The sequence below is a fragment of the Dama dama genome, chromosome 12 (assembly GCF_033118175.1).
Source record: "Dama dama isolate Ldn47 chromosome 12, ASM3311817v1, whole genome shotgun sequence".
Classification (NCBI taxonomy): Eukaryota; Metazoa; Chordata; class Mammalia; order Artiodactyla; family Cervidae; genus Dama; species Dama dama.
In genome coordinates this window covers 4,042,329-4,057,657 of record NC_083692.1, presented here as the reverse complement: position 1 = coordinate 4,057,657, position 15,329 = coordinate 4,042,329, and the positions used below count along the sequence as shown (strand labels likewise).

Genomic DNA, 15,329 nt, shown 5'->3' with positions numbered 1-15,329 from the left:
TGTTTTAAATAACTAAAACTCTAATCCGTGTTAAATTAATTCTGTGGATTAGTTAAAAAAATAACCACTAATAACTACTATAAAAATCACTTAAATGATATCAGGGTTGTTTATATACTTGAAGTGACATTTGTATGTTTGAAGATATTATTTTAAATCTACATTAATAAAATTTATTCTTGAGCTACTATAAACAATTCTGATGCTGGAATAGATCAAAGAAAGGACAGAATTAGAATCTGTGTGTATTCATACATATGAAAATTTATGTGATAAAGACTGTCTATTAAACCAGCTGGTTTACTGGATTGTTTAATAGCTTCAAAATAGAGCTGGCTGAGTAATGATTCCTTATACTGAAAGAACACATTGCTGGTCCAGTGGCTAAGACTCCACGCTCCCAATGCAAGGGGCCTGTGTTTGATCCCTGGTCAGGGAACTAGATCCCACATGCCTCAACTAAAGAGTTCAGATGCTGCAACTAAAGGTTCTGCATGCTACAATGAAGATCTATGGCAGCCTAATAAATAAATACTAAAAAAATAGAAAAGGAACCTATTGCTACCAGGTGACTCAAAGATTTAAAACCGTGAATGTTCCAGAAGAAAATACAGATGAATTATTTATATAAACCCATTGCTACCAGGTGGCTCAAAGATTTAAAACCGTGAATGTCCCAGAAGAAAATACAGATGAATTATTTATATAAACTTGGGCTGGGGAAGACCTTTCTAAACATGATACTAATTCAGAAAGTCATAATAGAAAAAACTGATCAGTATGAGAACATAAAGGTTAAATTTTCTATACTGAAAAACGAAAATACAAATAAAAGCAAACCCTAACAAAACAGGTAAAAATACCAAACAGGGAACATATTTGCCATACCTGGGACAGGGGAAAAAGGCTGCTTTTACTGTCTTCACTTTATATGTTGCTCAGCAATTGCTGGGTTTCAGACGGGTTACAGATTGATGGGAGAATTACACACTGACACATAAATGTGCACATCCACGCTTATAACTCCTCATTTTGGTCAAGAACATAAACATGGAAACTGCGACAGGTATTTCCTCAGAGCACTGGTGGGGGTAAAAGCAAGGAATGGCCCTTGTCCTTGCAGCCTACACGGTGGCCTGTGGCCGCTGTCCACGCAAGTCGCCAGTGCAGAGCTGAGACAGCAGCCAGACTCGAGCGGCAGTCCGGCGACACCCGCCCTTTCGTCCTGTTGCTGCTTAACACACATCTGGAAGGACTCAAGCAAACCACCTGTGCTTTCCCTCTGAAGGGAATGTTCACAAACACGTGGCCCTCCTGGGTTGTGAGCGGAAGTCCGCATCAGCGCGCGTTCTTTGTGTTGGAGAGGAGAGAGCAGGCAGCGCCCAGTGACCCTGCAGCCACAGCTGTGTCTCCAGCTCTCCTCAGCCCAGAGGGCGGGTTCCCACCCAAGCCCCTCACACGCACAAACCAAGGATAAGAGGACAAGAGATGGGATAGCAACACTGACAAAAGGCACGGATCTGCAGTCCGTGGGAAAAGAAATGTGTAGTGTGTTGAGTGTCTAACCTCAGTGATAATTAAGGAAATGAAAATTAAAACAACAGTGTCACTTTTTACTTAATCAGGTTAACAAAGATGAGTAAGTTTCATGGCGTTTAAGATTGTCAAGGGTGTAGAGGAACAATGGTCACGTGAACATTATTGCCGGGAGCGTACACTGGTACAACCCATTTGGAGGCTGTTTATAGCTACTTATGAGATTTTTAAATGTACATTTAAGTTTATTTAATATCAGTACATATTTTATAATAACAATTTCGAAATACTTCATATAAGGTTGTCAAAGACACATTGTGTGTGTATTTCATTGCTAAATCGTGCCTAGCACTTTTGCGACCCCATCTAATGTAGCCCACCAGGCTCCTCTGTCCGTGGGATTCTCTAGGCAAGAGTACTGGAGTGGGTTGCCATGTCCTTCTCTAGGAGATCTTCCTGACCCAGGGATCAAACCCTCATCCCCTGCATTGGCAGGCAGATATTCTTCACCACTGAACCGGTGGGGAAGCCCCCCAAAACATGTTAGTTTCAGCCTAAAATTCCTAGAGATTACATAAATTAAGTCCATGACCATCAATCAAGTATGCAAACATTCTAAGGCATGTTAAAAAATTGAAGTATAATTGTTTACAATACTGTCTTAATTTCAGGTATGCAAAGTGGAAACAGACTTACAGACATAGACAAACTTAGTGGTTACAAAAGGGAAGGGGGAGTGTTGTGGGGGACAAGCTAGGAGTATGAGGTTAACAGATGCAAACTTCTAGGGCAATTTTATAGAGCCAAAAGCCTTGAAACAAGTGACCGCTCAGGCTGGAGTCTTTGAATTGGGTATTAGCACCTGTGGCAGACTGAATTTTCTGCCTCCCCACCCCGGCCCATTCTTACCTTGAAGCCCCAACCCTCTGTGTGAGGGTGTCTAGAAACGGCCTTGGGGAGATAATTAGGGTTAGATGAGCTCATGCGGGTGGGCTCTCGTGATGGGATTGAAAGTGGAAGTGAAAGTGAAGTTGCTCAGTCCTGTCCGACCCCACAGACTGTAGCCTACCAGGCTCCTCTGTCCATGGGATTCTCCAGGCAAGAATACTGGAGTGGGTTGCCATTTCCTTCTCCAGGGGAATCTTCCCGACCCAGGGATTGAACCCAGGTCTCATGCATTGGGGGCAGACGCTTTAATCTCTGAGCCACCAGGGAAGACAGGTGCCTCTATAAGGCAAGACACCATTCCTTCCCTGCAGGCAGGATCATGAGTACCATTTTTCTGGATTCCATATGTATGCATTAATATATGAGATTTGTTTTTCTCTTTCTGACTTACTTCACTCTGTATAACAGGCTCTAGGTTTATCCGCCTCACTAGAAGTGACTCAAACTTGTTCTTTTTTTATGCCGAGTAATACTCAATTGTGTGTATATATATACACACACACACACCACAGATGTAGGGGATGGACTTGTGGGCACAGTGGGGAGGGAGAGAGTGGGATTTACACACTGCCACGTGTGAGATGGGTAGCTGGTGAGAGTTTGTGTATGACTCGGGAAGCCCAGCCTGAGGCTCTGTGCCGACCCAGAGGGCTGGAGTGAGGGGAGCGGCGGAAGGTTCGGGAGGGAGGGGATAGATTTTTTATAATTATGGCTGATTTGTGTGGTTGTATGGCAGAAACCAACACAACACTGTAAAAATACTTTTAAAAAGACACCGGAAAGCACTTGAGCGCTTTGACGCTGGCTGTCCTCTCTCTCTCTCTCATGCAAGGACGCAGTGAGAAGGTGACCCTCTCTAGTCAGGAGGAAGGCCCTCACTGAAACTCTGTGATATCAGCTCTGTGACTTTGCACGTCTGGCCTCTGGAACTGTGAGAACATAAGTTTCTGTTGGTCAAGCCACTCAGTCTATGGTATTTTGTCACGGCAGCCCGAGTAGATGAATACGCCACGTTTGGCACCTGTAGCGCTGAATGAAGCCTCGCACTCTGGAGTGCTGGCACTGTCTGAGTGTCCTCTTTGGAAAGACACCTATTCGGGCCTTCTCTCCATTTTTTAATTGGGCTACTTAGTTTTTGATATTGCATTGTATGAACTGTTTATATATTTTGGATATGAGCCACTTATCAGTCATATAATTTGCATACATTTTCACCCATTCATTAAGTGGTTTTCATTCTGTCAATGGATTTCTTTGCTGGGCAAAAGTTTTTAAGGCTATTTAGGTCCCATTTGGTTGTTTTTGTTTTTTTTCCTTTGCTCTAGGAGACAGATCCAGAAAAAAGTAGCGCTGTGCTGTGTGTCAGAGAGTGTCCTGCCTGTGCTTTCTTGTGGGAGTTTTATGGTTTCTGCTCTTCCATCTTGGTCTTTAGTCCGTTTTGAGCTGCAGCCAGCAGGGGCTGCCTGTCATCACCGTGCACAGGCTTCTCTTGTTGTGGGGCACAGGCTCCAGCATGTGGGCTCAGTAGCCGTGGCACACGGGCTTAGTTGCCCTGAAGCATATGAAATCTTCCCAGACCAGGGATCAAACCCCTGTCCTCTGTATAAGTTAGTAGATTCTTAACCACTGGACCACCAGTGGTTAAGTCCTTGACTTTATTTTTGAATATATGTGTGTGTGTGAGAAAATTTTCCAACTTCATTCTTTTACATGTAGTGCACCAGTTATTAAAGACCCTGTCTTTTCTCCATTGTATATTCTTGCCTCCTTTGTGGTAGCTTAATTGACCATAATATGTGGTCAATATGTGGACCAAGTATGTGGTTTTTATTTCTGGGCTCTCTGTTCCATTGATCTATTGTTATATGTCTCTTTTTGTGCCAGCACCACACTGTTTTGATTATTGTAGCTTTGTAGTGCAGTATCAAGTCAGTAAGCATGATTCCTCCAGCTCCTTATTCTTTCTTCAGATTGTTTTGACGATGCAGGATCTTTCTTGTCTCCATACGAATTTTAAAATTATTTGTTCCAGTCCTGTGAAAAATGCCATTGCTATTTTGATAGAGATGGAATTGAATCTGTAGATTGCCTTGGGTGGTGTAGTCATTTTAACTGTATTGATTCTTCGAGTCTAAGAACACGCTGTATCTTTCCATCTGTTTGTGTTGTCTTCAATTTCTTTCATTAGTGTCGTAAAGTTTTCCAAGTATAGGTCTTTTACCTCCTTAGGTAAGTTTATTCCTAGTATTTTGTTGTTTTTTATGCAATGCTAAATGGGATGTTTCCTTCATTTCTCTTTCTGATAGTTTGTTGTTAGTACATAGAAATGCAACAGATTTCTATATATACTTTTGTATCCTGAAGTGTTACCAACTTCATGGTGAGCTCCAGTAATTTTCTCATGGTCTCTTTAGGAATTTCTATGTATATCATGTCATCTATAAACAGTGATCGTTTACTTCTTCCTTTCCAATTTGGATTCCTTTCACTTCTTTTCCTTGTCTGGTTGCTGTGGCTAGGACTTCCAATACTAAGTTGAATAAAAGTGGTGAGAGTGGGCCTCCTTGTCTTATTCCTGATCTTACAGAAAATGCAAAAATCCTCAACAAAATAGTAACTAACTGAATCCAGCAATACATTAAGAGGATCATATACCATCATCAAGCGGGATTTAACTCAGGGATGCAAGGATTTTTCAGTATTTGCAAATCAATCAATGTGATATCTGCATTTACAAATTGAAGAATAAAAACCATATCTCAATAGATGCCGGAAAAGGCTTTTGAGAAAATCCAACATCCACTTATGATAAGAATTCTCCAGAAAGAGGTCATAGAGGGAACCTACCTGAACATAATAAAGTCCATGTATGACAGATCCACAGCTAACATCAGACTTAATGATGAAGAGCTGAAAGGCCTTCCTCTAAGATAGGAAGTGTTCAGGTGCTTGTCTTCCTACCAGATGTAACCTCCTCAAGGATAGTGTAGCTGTCTTTCTGTGTCCAAGGTGGATTGGTCCCAGGATACCCTTGGGTTGTCAAGATCTGTGGGTGCTGAAGTCCCTTATATAATGTGGCAGAGCATTTGCATATAACCTGCCCACATCTATCTTATACTTTATTTATTTAAAAATTTTTATCTGTCTGTGTTGGGTGTTAGTTGCTTCATGTGAGATCTTTCATTGTGGTGCGTGGGTTCTCTTGTTGCAGCACATGGGCATTGTTGCTCCACAGCCTGTGGGTCTTATTTCCCCAATCAGGAATTGAACCTGCACTCCCTGAGTTGCAAGGAGGATTGGTATCCCCTGGACCTTTGGGAAGTCCCCATGTTTATACTTTAAATCACCTCTAGATGGCTTATAAGGCCTAATGCAATACAAATGCTATGTAAATAGCTGGAGATACAAAGTAAATGGTATATAAATAATTTCCAGTGCAGCAAACTCAAGTTTTGCTTTTTTGGAACTTTCTGGAATTTTTTTCTAAATATTTTTGATCTGTGGCTCACCGAACTCATGAGTACGAAACTACAGATGGAGGGGTGGTGACTGTAATTTTATCTTTTTGTTCACATTGTGTCCCTAGGGCCTAGAACAGAGTCTGGCTGAGGTAGGCTCTTAATAAATAATTGAATTGGAAAAAATACTGAGTTGAATAAAACAATGTAAACCAGTCATCATCATAACAATTTCTTGTTGAATATTAATACAGTATTGCTCTTCCCTTTTGACGGAGAATAGAAAATGAACAATACGTCGTCAGCCGCTGAATACTACAAAGAGGTTTTGAAACAAGACAATACCCACGTGGGAGCCATTGTGTTCATTGGGATTGACCACTTCTACGCTGAGCAGCCAGAAGTAGCTCTCCGGTTTTTCAGGTGCACTTTACCTTCAGTTTGTAGAACTGCTTTCCTGTGAAATGTGATTCGAAAAGTGATAAAGACAGAGTGAAGATGCGGGGAATTAATGTGTGGGCCATGTCTATATGAGACTTTAAAATTCAAGCACCCAGATGTTTTATGACTACTCAAGCTATTTTTAAATAACTTGGAAATGCAGAAGTATTTAGCATCTTGCAGAAACACACCTGGATACATGCCTATTTTTAACACCATGTCAGTGTATATGAATCGGCCGTTTTGTCATCAGTAACAGCTTAACAGTTACGAGAAGCTTCCACATCACTGCCTCCATTAATACCACTGTACATAGTGTCAAGACCTGAAAGGTAAAATAATAATGTGATTTGTAAAGAGCAGTGGACCCTAGGCTCTAAAGTTCTGATGAGGACCTTAAAACAGAATCCCAGCTTTGTGAAGTATTGTTAACTCTTGTTCAAATATGTTTGCAAAATCTAAATAAGTTATTTTCACTGGTTCTTTGAGCACATACCTTCTTTATCCTATAGATGGTTTCTGAGATTAATTTTTAAATTATGATTTCCTCTTTAGCCCTTGGGTGATATACAGGGAGATAACTGGCAGCTGACAGGAGTCCTTTCTAAGTATATGTTGGAGCGCGAAAGATAATAATGTGAATGCCAGCCTGTGCACACACAACTGTCTCTACTCCCCTACCCCCAGAGTGGATCATGGGTTCCTCAGGGCAGCTGGGGTGATTTTCACATGCTTGTCTGAACTGTCTCATCCTTTGGGATTAATGATGCATAGAAGCAAAATAGGGTTCTTGAGCTACAGTGTGAAAGCTAAATGGGGAACATCGGGATCCCCCGACAGTCTTGTCTTCCCGAGGAGAAGCTCACTGGCGGTCACTGGATGTGGCTGAACCACACAAAATAAGTAACCAAAACCAGAATCCAACTCAGCCGAAAACTCGGGAGGCTAAACAAAGGCCTCGAACTTGGTCAGAAGGTCTTAGAAATTTCCCTTCCGAGCCCCAAAGTTGCATGAGGCCAAAGTGTATAGGGGTTTTACTTTATGTGACTATTTATTTATTATTTTGATACTCTAGCAAAGCTTTTCAGGGTTGGGGGGGGGCGGGGAAATAGTTACACAAGTTATTTCTGACTTTGCCTCTGGATACATTTCTCATGACTGGTACCATTACAAAAGACATGCTTTTGAATTCTCTTTTTCACTTACTATGATACTTTCTGTTCTTTGGAGGTTATTAAAAATGGATAAAATGAATTCATTTCTAACTTTGTAAACAATGTGTCAATGTCTGTAAAGTTGATCTGACACCAGAGTGTGTGTGTTCTTTTCAAAAAGGCGAGTCCTCCAGATGGGTGTTTACAACTGCCCGCTTTTTAACAACCTGGGGCTGTGTTGCTTCTACGCCCAGCAGTACGATATGACTCTGACCTCGTTTGAACGTGCCCTTTCTCTGGCTGAAGATGAAGAGGAGGTCGCTGCCGTCTGGTACAACTTGGGACATATTGCCGTGGTACGTTGTTTCCCTGATACCGTTTCTGTTCTAGGAAAGTAGCCACATGTTAGTCTTGAAGAAGTTTTCACGTACTGGAAATCCAGGTTTGGTTCTAGTCCTTGTAGCAATGTAGAGATTGCTGGGAGTCACCCAAACTTGTTTTACATCCCCAGGTTAATCCCCTTACATACAGGTCACACCCGGCTCCTTGTCGGGGCGTGTCGTTTTCTCTGCGGTGGCAGGAGAGGTGTGTGTGGGGCGAGGAGGTCGGAGGCAGCAGGAGGAAGTGGCGAGATTTGTGTGTGCAGTTTGTGCTCTTCTCTTACAGGGGGTAGGGGACATGAACCTGGCCCACCAGTGCTTCCGGCTGGCTCTGGTGAGCGACAACAGCTTCGCGGAGGCCTACAACAACCTGGCCGTGCTGGAGATGCGGAGGGGCCACGTGGAGCAGGTCTGCCATCCCTGCGGGCCACGGACAGCCTGCTCGCTTCCCAGAGGAGCTGCTGTGTGCAGCCGTTTTCACACGTGACAGTTTCAAAGCGAGCTCTGGGGTCTGACTGCTGGGGTTTGAGTCCCAGTATTGGCAGTGTGACCTTGGACAAGTCACTTAACCTTTCAGTGTCCAAAACAGAACGCTCGAGTTTATTAGGGCAAAACTGCACCTCCCCAGTCTATCCTATCATCGTGAATCATTCCACCATTCACAGCCCTCCCCCCCGTCTGCCACCCTGCTGCTCAGGCCTGCATCCTAGGACCACCCGCCCTACACATCCTAGGACCCCCTCCCACCCCTCCCGAGACTTCTTTTTTCCAAGTGCCCCTTCCCCGCCACCCCGTGCCTCTAGTGAACCCCCTCAGTGCCACGCACACATCCTCAGCTCTCTCCCCCTCGCCCGCTCCTCCAGGCCGCTGTCGTCTCCCGCCTGGATGAGTACAAGAGTCTCCTGGGTATGGTCTTTGTCTCCACTCCCATCAGCAAGGAAGTGCACCCTGTAATGTATTTTCCTCAGCTCAGCCTTAAGGGTATGCTTTAAACAACAAGGTTATTTCATCACTGCTTTGCTTAGCATCCTCCAAAGGCTCCTCTCTGCCCTCGGAATATGTGAATAGTTGGAACTTCAAACCTTAGCCTTCAGGGCCCCACACTGTCTGGCCTCTGGGACCCCCTGAGACCACGCTCTGCCACCAGGCTGCTGGCTGCTGGGCGGTCCCGTTCCTACTGTGGGGCCTTTGGGATAGACTCCTTTCAGATCCCACAGGGACCCTTTTCTTTTTACCATTCAGGTCTTCGCTTAATTACCACCTCTTCAGAAAGACGCGCTTGACCGTCAGTCTAAAGGAGCCCTCAGTATCATCCCCTAGTACTTTCTCCTTCACAGTACTTGTCATTTTATCAGATGTTTCCAGTCTCTGCGTGTGGGGTGCAGAATGCTGGCTGTGTGAAAGCAGGGACCTTCCCTGTCTTCGAACTGCTGTATTTTCAACATCAGAACCTCTGCTTGGCACTAGGGAGGTGCTTAGTGTGGGTAGAATGAGCAGATGATAAATAAAATAGTCATCACAGCAGCTGACCTGAAGGGGTTCTGGGGAAGGTGAGCCTCTTGTACATGTAAAGTGCTTGGAATAGTAAAGTCACATGATAGATGCTTAATAAGTTATATTTTGTTATCATTTACCTAATGGGAAGTTTAAAATGCTAAAAATGCTCATACCATATTAATGGCATTCAAGATAAACAGCTGCTCCATTCCCTGTGTCAGAGATGAAGAAACAGGCTAGAGAGGGTGAGTAACTGACCGAGGTCGCAGGCCTGGCGTGCAGCATGCCGGGACGGTGACCTCCAGCCTGGTCTCCGAAGCCTGTTGCAAAGCCTGAGAAAACAAGCAGAGAGACCTCAGTGGATGCTGCTGTCCTTGCACAAACCTTTTCCAAAGTAAATAGAATGGCTGTGTATTCTGTAAACAAAAGCTGACTGCTCTAAAGTGGGAACTTATTCTCTCGTGGGACTTTGTATCCATCTGAAGCAAGTGCTTTTTATGATTTTCTCTGTTTCCTTGTTGGTGATTTTCTTTCCCTCCTACTTATTGTAGTTTCTTTGGTATGCAATTGATTTGAAATGTTTCGGTGAAAGGTTTCACTATTATTAAAAATTATACTTCAGTGCCTCTGGAGAAGGACATGGCAACCCACTCCAGTATCCTTGCCTGGAAAATTCCATGGACAGAGGAGCCTGGTCGGCTGTGGTCCATGGTGTCTCAAAGAGTCGGACACGACTGAACACATACACACATACTTCAATTAAAAGAAACTAGCAAATCATAAAATTAATATCTGCCATCTTATATAAAGTATTATTTTCCTTTAAAAAAAATATTGAAGGATTTGTCCTCAGGGTCATGCATAGAAGTTTAGCTATAAGTCGGAAGGCTGTTTTGGCCGCTTAGGAACGCCGAGTTTGTGGTCCTAACAGCAAGCGTACAGGCTCCTCACGTCGCTCGGTGGTCTCTACAACGAGGGAGCCTTTGAGCCTGTAGGCGACAAAACATGCTGTGAGTTTCGTCTTTTGAGTGCTTTAGAGAACGGAAGGCTTGTCATTTTCAGTTGCCTTCAGCTGTCATTTTCAGGTCAGCTGTATAATAAATGCTTGCTCATTGTCATCCAGCACAGAATGTGGCGATCTGAGTTTGCAGTGGTTTTTTAACGGCCTTTGGTTGTTGCATTAGAGGAGGTAATTGAAAGCCTACTAAATCAGTCAACAGCAACAAAAGCTAGATTGACAAAGACTTTTTTTTAGCATTGAGAGGACCATATTTTGAGTTGTACATCATATTGAAATGTAAATTATAAGAACAGTGGTTCTCACATAACTTGTCAATTCTATTCTTTTCTCCATCTTTTGAAGCATTTTATTTGTAATATAACTTTGACAAGATATAAGGAGTTAACTGTATATCTGTAAATTGTATTTCACAGAAATTCATCCATATTTATCACAGAATCATGTTTTTTAAAGTCCTTTCCTGGGTAAAGTTTTCTTCTACCGAAAAAAAATCACCAATATAGTGCTAATATATGCTCATATGACTTTGGTCTCTCTTTGCTTTTTTTCTTTTCTAAACAGGCAAAAGCACTGTTACAAACTGCATCATCTTTAATACCCAATTTGTACGAGCCACATTTTAACTTTGCAACAATTTCTGATCAGGTATTCTCTCTCTTTATCAATTTATCATCTGACCTATTTGTTTTCTTCTTTTGTGTGTGTGTTTGTTTTCTTTTTGGTTTTAAAAATTGTACAAATAATCATTTGAACCAGTCCTAATGAGATGGATGAAACTGGAGCCCCTTATACAGAGTGAAGTAAGCCAGAAAGATAAAGAACATTACAGCATACTAACACATATATATGGAATTTAGAAAGATGGTAACGACAACCCTATATGCAAAACAGAAAAAGAGACACAGAAATACAGAACAGACTTTTGAACTCTGTGGGAGAATGTGAGGGTGGGATATTTCAAAAGAACAGCATGTATACTATCTATGGTGAAACAGATCACCAGCCCAGGTGGGATGCATGAGACAAGTGCTCGGGCCTGGTGCACTGGGAGGACCCGGGGGAATCGGGTGGAGAGGGAGGTGGGAGGGGGGATCGGGATGGGGAATACGTGTAAATCTATGGCTGATTCATATCAATGTATGACAAAACCCACTGAAATGTTGTGAAGTAATTAGCCTCCAACTAATAAAAAAAAAAAAATTGTACAAATAAATAAGGACATTCTAACCGTAACTTCCTAAGAGAAATGATTTTCTAAACACTTGATTATTATGTACACATATGTCTTCATTTTAAGGGAATGTTTAATACACTTTATTTATCATTGAATATTAGTTAAGCTTAATACCACTATGGATTGCAGAAGAATTATTTTATATTTTAAAAGATGACATTTAATCATTGAAAAACTCCTCATTAACTCCTGGTTTGGGGAGGATTTAGTAATTAGTGTTTATTACAGGGAAATCCTGTGTACCGTTTGTAGGTCATATAGTCACCAAGTCTAGCATGATGCTATAAAATTAGGGATATTAGTGAAAGCTCTTTCAGCAACGAACAATATAGGAGAGAAGCAGCTGCTGATACTGTTATAAGTCAGTTAACATCTAAGAGCTAAAAGAAACCGTGTGTCCTTTTACGATAAGAAGAAAGAAAGAAACGTCATCTAATAACTTTTATTTGCAAGCCTGCCTTTAACATGGAAGATGAATTTTGAGGATAAGGAAATGGCTAAAAATGTTTGCTGATGTGAAGACTCTTTCTTTATGGACCCAAAAAGTTATAAAAATCATTTTTCATAACATGAATGTGAGCTCATTCACTCTGTTTTCTGTTTTGAAGATAAAATATGCTGTTTTTCATAAATTGTCATTTTTGACTGCTTGTTAAGTGCTGGTCACTGTTCCAGGTACTCTCCACACCTCTAATTCTCTCAACAACCCTGCAATGTAGGTAACCCTTACCTTCCCTACGCATTCTTTCATACCACTGATGTTCCATTTGTTGAACTTGTATGAACAACTGCTACATACCAGGTGCTGTTATAGGCACAGAAGATAGCAGTGAATAAATCAGGCAGAAACTTCCGCGTCATGCAGCTTACATTCTAATGGAAGCCAAGGCTTTGGAACTTAAAAGACTTCTCTGGAGCTCCATGGCAGTGGCAGACTCAGGATTCACACCCAGCTCCCACATGTTTCCCAATGCACTGTGCTTCCACTTGGGCTTCCCTGGCAGCTCAGATGGTACAGAATCAGCCTGCGATGCAGGAGACCCGGGTTCAGTCCCTGGGTCGGGAAGATCCCCTGGAGGAGGGAATGGCTACCCACTCCAGTACTCTTGCCTGGAGAATCCCATGGACAGAGGAGCCTGGCGGGCTACAGTCCATGGGGCCGCAAAGAGTAGGACACGACTGAGCAGCTAAGCATGCATGCACATGCTGCCCGTTAGTTAAACCACAAAGAAGCCGTGATTACTTTCAGGAGTGTTATTAAATTTTAATGATATTTAATGCAAATGGAATATTTCTGTCAGCAAAAGTCTACACTTCCATAAGAGGAACTACTATGTTAAAAAGAAATGCTATGATTTAAAAAAGAAAAGATAACTTTTTAGTTCATATGTGTGTTACCAAAAAACTAGCAGAAGTGAATGATCTGTATTTTTTTTGTTTGCGTGTGCACACACTGCAAAGCTCTCTCTTTATAAAAGTGTACACATGAATCAAGACGCATCCAGATGGACTCAGATACAGTATGTGTTTTTCTTTGGGACTGGATTTTACCAAAAAGTTTATTGAAAATCAGAGATACCCTTTATGAATTTTAAAAACCGGATATCTTCCCAACATTACTATGCTGCTGCTGCTGCTGCTAAGTCACGTCAGTTGTGTCCGACTCTGTGCGACCCCATAGACGGCAGCCCACCAGGCTCCCCTGTCCCTGGGATTCTCCAGGCAAGAACACTGGAGTGGGTTGCCATTTCCTTCTCCAATGCGTGAAAGTGAAAAGTGAAAGTGAAGTCGCTCAGTCGTGTCCGACTCCTAGGGAGCCCATGGACTGCAGTCTACCAGGCTCCTCTGTCCCGGGGATTTTCCAGGCAAGAGGACTGGAGTGGGGTGACATTGCCTTCTCCTGCCATTATGCTAGCAACCTTTTAAAAGCTCTCAGAGCATGTTATTATATCTTAAATACAATAGTTTTTACTCAAGTTTTCTGTCTTAAGAGAGATTAATCTAACCAAAACATATCATTGTCTGTGGTAAATTTGGCTGTTTTAGCATGCAGATGTCAATTTATTTTTATGAGACTATCAGTGACAGGAAAAGAAAACAGGTTTATGAGTTCATAACTAGACTGTAATGGAGCAGAAATTATTTACATGATTGGTTATTTTTTTCATACTTTTTCAAGGCTGAATTGTAATCTAGGTGAAAAAATTTTTATATCAAAGTAACACAATCAAGCAGTTTACCTTGGGTTTTTACATTTTGCAGATACTATGTTTTTTTTTTTTTAATTCATTTCTTGTTTTTTCAGGTTCTCATTCTATGGTCTTATTCTGGTCTGCTATTCCTTACAGATTGGAGATCTACAGAGGAGTTATGTTGCTGCTCAGAAGTCTGCGGCAGCATTTCCAGCTCACATGGACACACAACGCTTAATTGAGCAGTTAAAGCAGCATTTTGCTACGCTCTGATTTTTCCTCAGCTAAATATATTCGTATATATGTATTTAGGGAAAAAGTAGTATATTTGTAATACAAACCTGTGCTTGATATTAGTGAAGGTGACATAAGGGGATTTAAACCAGAATGTTTAAAACTGTACAATAATAACTTAATAAGATAACATCATTTTTAAAAGACAAGATTTTAATCGTTTGTAAGCAGATCGTGACCTCCTCCATAGTATATGGTACGTGTTTGTTTACAACGTTTACAAAACATTTTCATGAATTTCTTCAAATTGTTAAAAATACACATTGTTAATGTCCGTTAGTTGGCCATTAGCTAGCATGTAGCTTAAGAGGTGTGAAATCTGCCTTTAAAGTTGCACTTTTATGGCTAAAAATTATATACTTACCCTTGGTACAGACTTTTGAAATTAAAGGTTGTATTTAAAGCTGTTTTTTATGAAATGCTTTGTGAGACATTTGACATTTTCTTATATATTATGCTTTAAATAAATGTGTATAAAACACCATCCTTCTGTTACTTTTCATGAGTTTTTCTTTCAGTCTTCTCAGATGAAACACGTTTCCCAGAAGTCCAGAAATGAAGTCTTAGAAATCAAGTCATTATCCTAATTTTATTTTAAATAATGTATCGTCAATTTTGCTTTTTCCTGAGAAGCAATTTATGGGATATCATGTTGTCAGTCTAAGAATATTAGGACTAGGAGTGGAGTCATAAGCCACAAGTCCTGCGTGGTCAGCCCCGAAAAGGTTAGGGGGGATCCAGTACCGTGAGTGGTAACACCCTAGGAAGACTCTGCTCTCCACTGTTCGTGGAACTCTCACTGACGGCCTCGCACAAGGAAGTGCGTTCAAGGGGCGGGGCCGCTCACGGTCCTGCTTTGGCCTGTGGGATCTGTCCATGGTACTTCTCATTTTTAAACTTTGTGAAAACCATTTCACGGGTATTTGTTTCTGATGATATAAATTGTACTGCTTAGCTGATGGAACACAGAGGTGTGAATGCAGAGCACAAGATTGTTAGAGGCTGGAAGTAACTTCAGAGAATATGCTGATGAATCTCACCGCGGGGAGGAGGCCAGGCCCCGAGTCACACCTGCCCCGGCCCTTCAGGCTGGAACCTCTGTTGGTTGTCCATGAGAGGCTACCGCTTGTTTGGCTCTCGAGAAATTCCTCAAGCACTGTCAAATTTCCTAACT

At 41.9% G+C, this 15,329-nt stretch overlaps 1 protein-coding gene across 2 annotated transcripts in view; it reads left to right on the top strand.

Annotated features, from left to right (window-relative positions):
- The window catches only part of TTC8 (tetratricopeptide repeat domain 8), a 56,605-nt gene extending 41,966 nt beyond the window's left edge, over window positions 1–14,639 (top strand). The window contains exons 10-14 of one of the 2 annotated variants that reach the window (XM_061156471.1): window positions 6,226–6,365; window positions 7,719–7,893; window positions 8,204–8,326; window positions 10,997–11,080; window positions 14,018–14,639. In XM_061156471.1, the coding sequence (XP_061012454.1) occupies window positions 6,226–6,365; window positions 7,719–7,893; window positions 8,204–8,326; window positions 10,997–11,080; window positions 14,018–14,134 (639 nt within the window). In that variant the 3' untranslated portion in view covers window positions 14,135–14,639. Of the gene's footprint in view, window positions 1–6,225; window positions 6,366–7,718; window positions 7,894–8,203; window positions 8,327–10,996; window positions 11,081–13,974 lie in introns of both variants that reach the window. The other variant, XM_061156470.1, reaches the window with a different exon arrangement.
- Window positions 14,640–15,329: the final 690 nt, after the last annotated feature.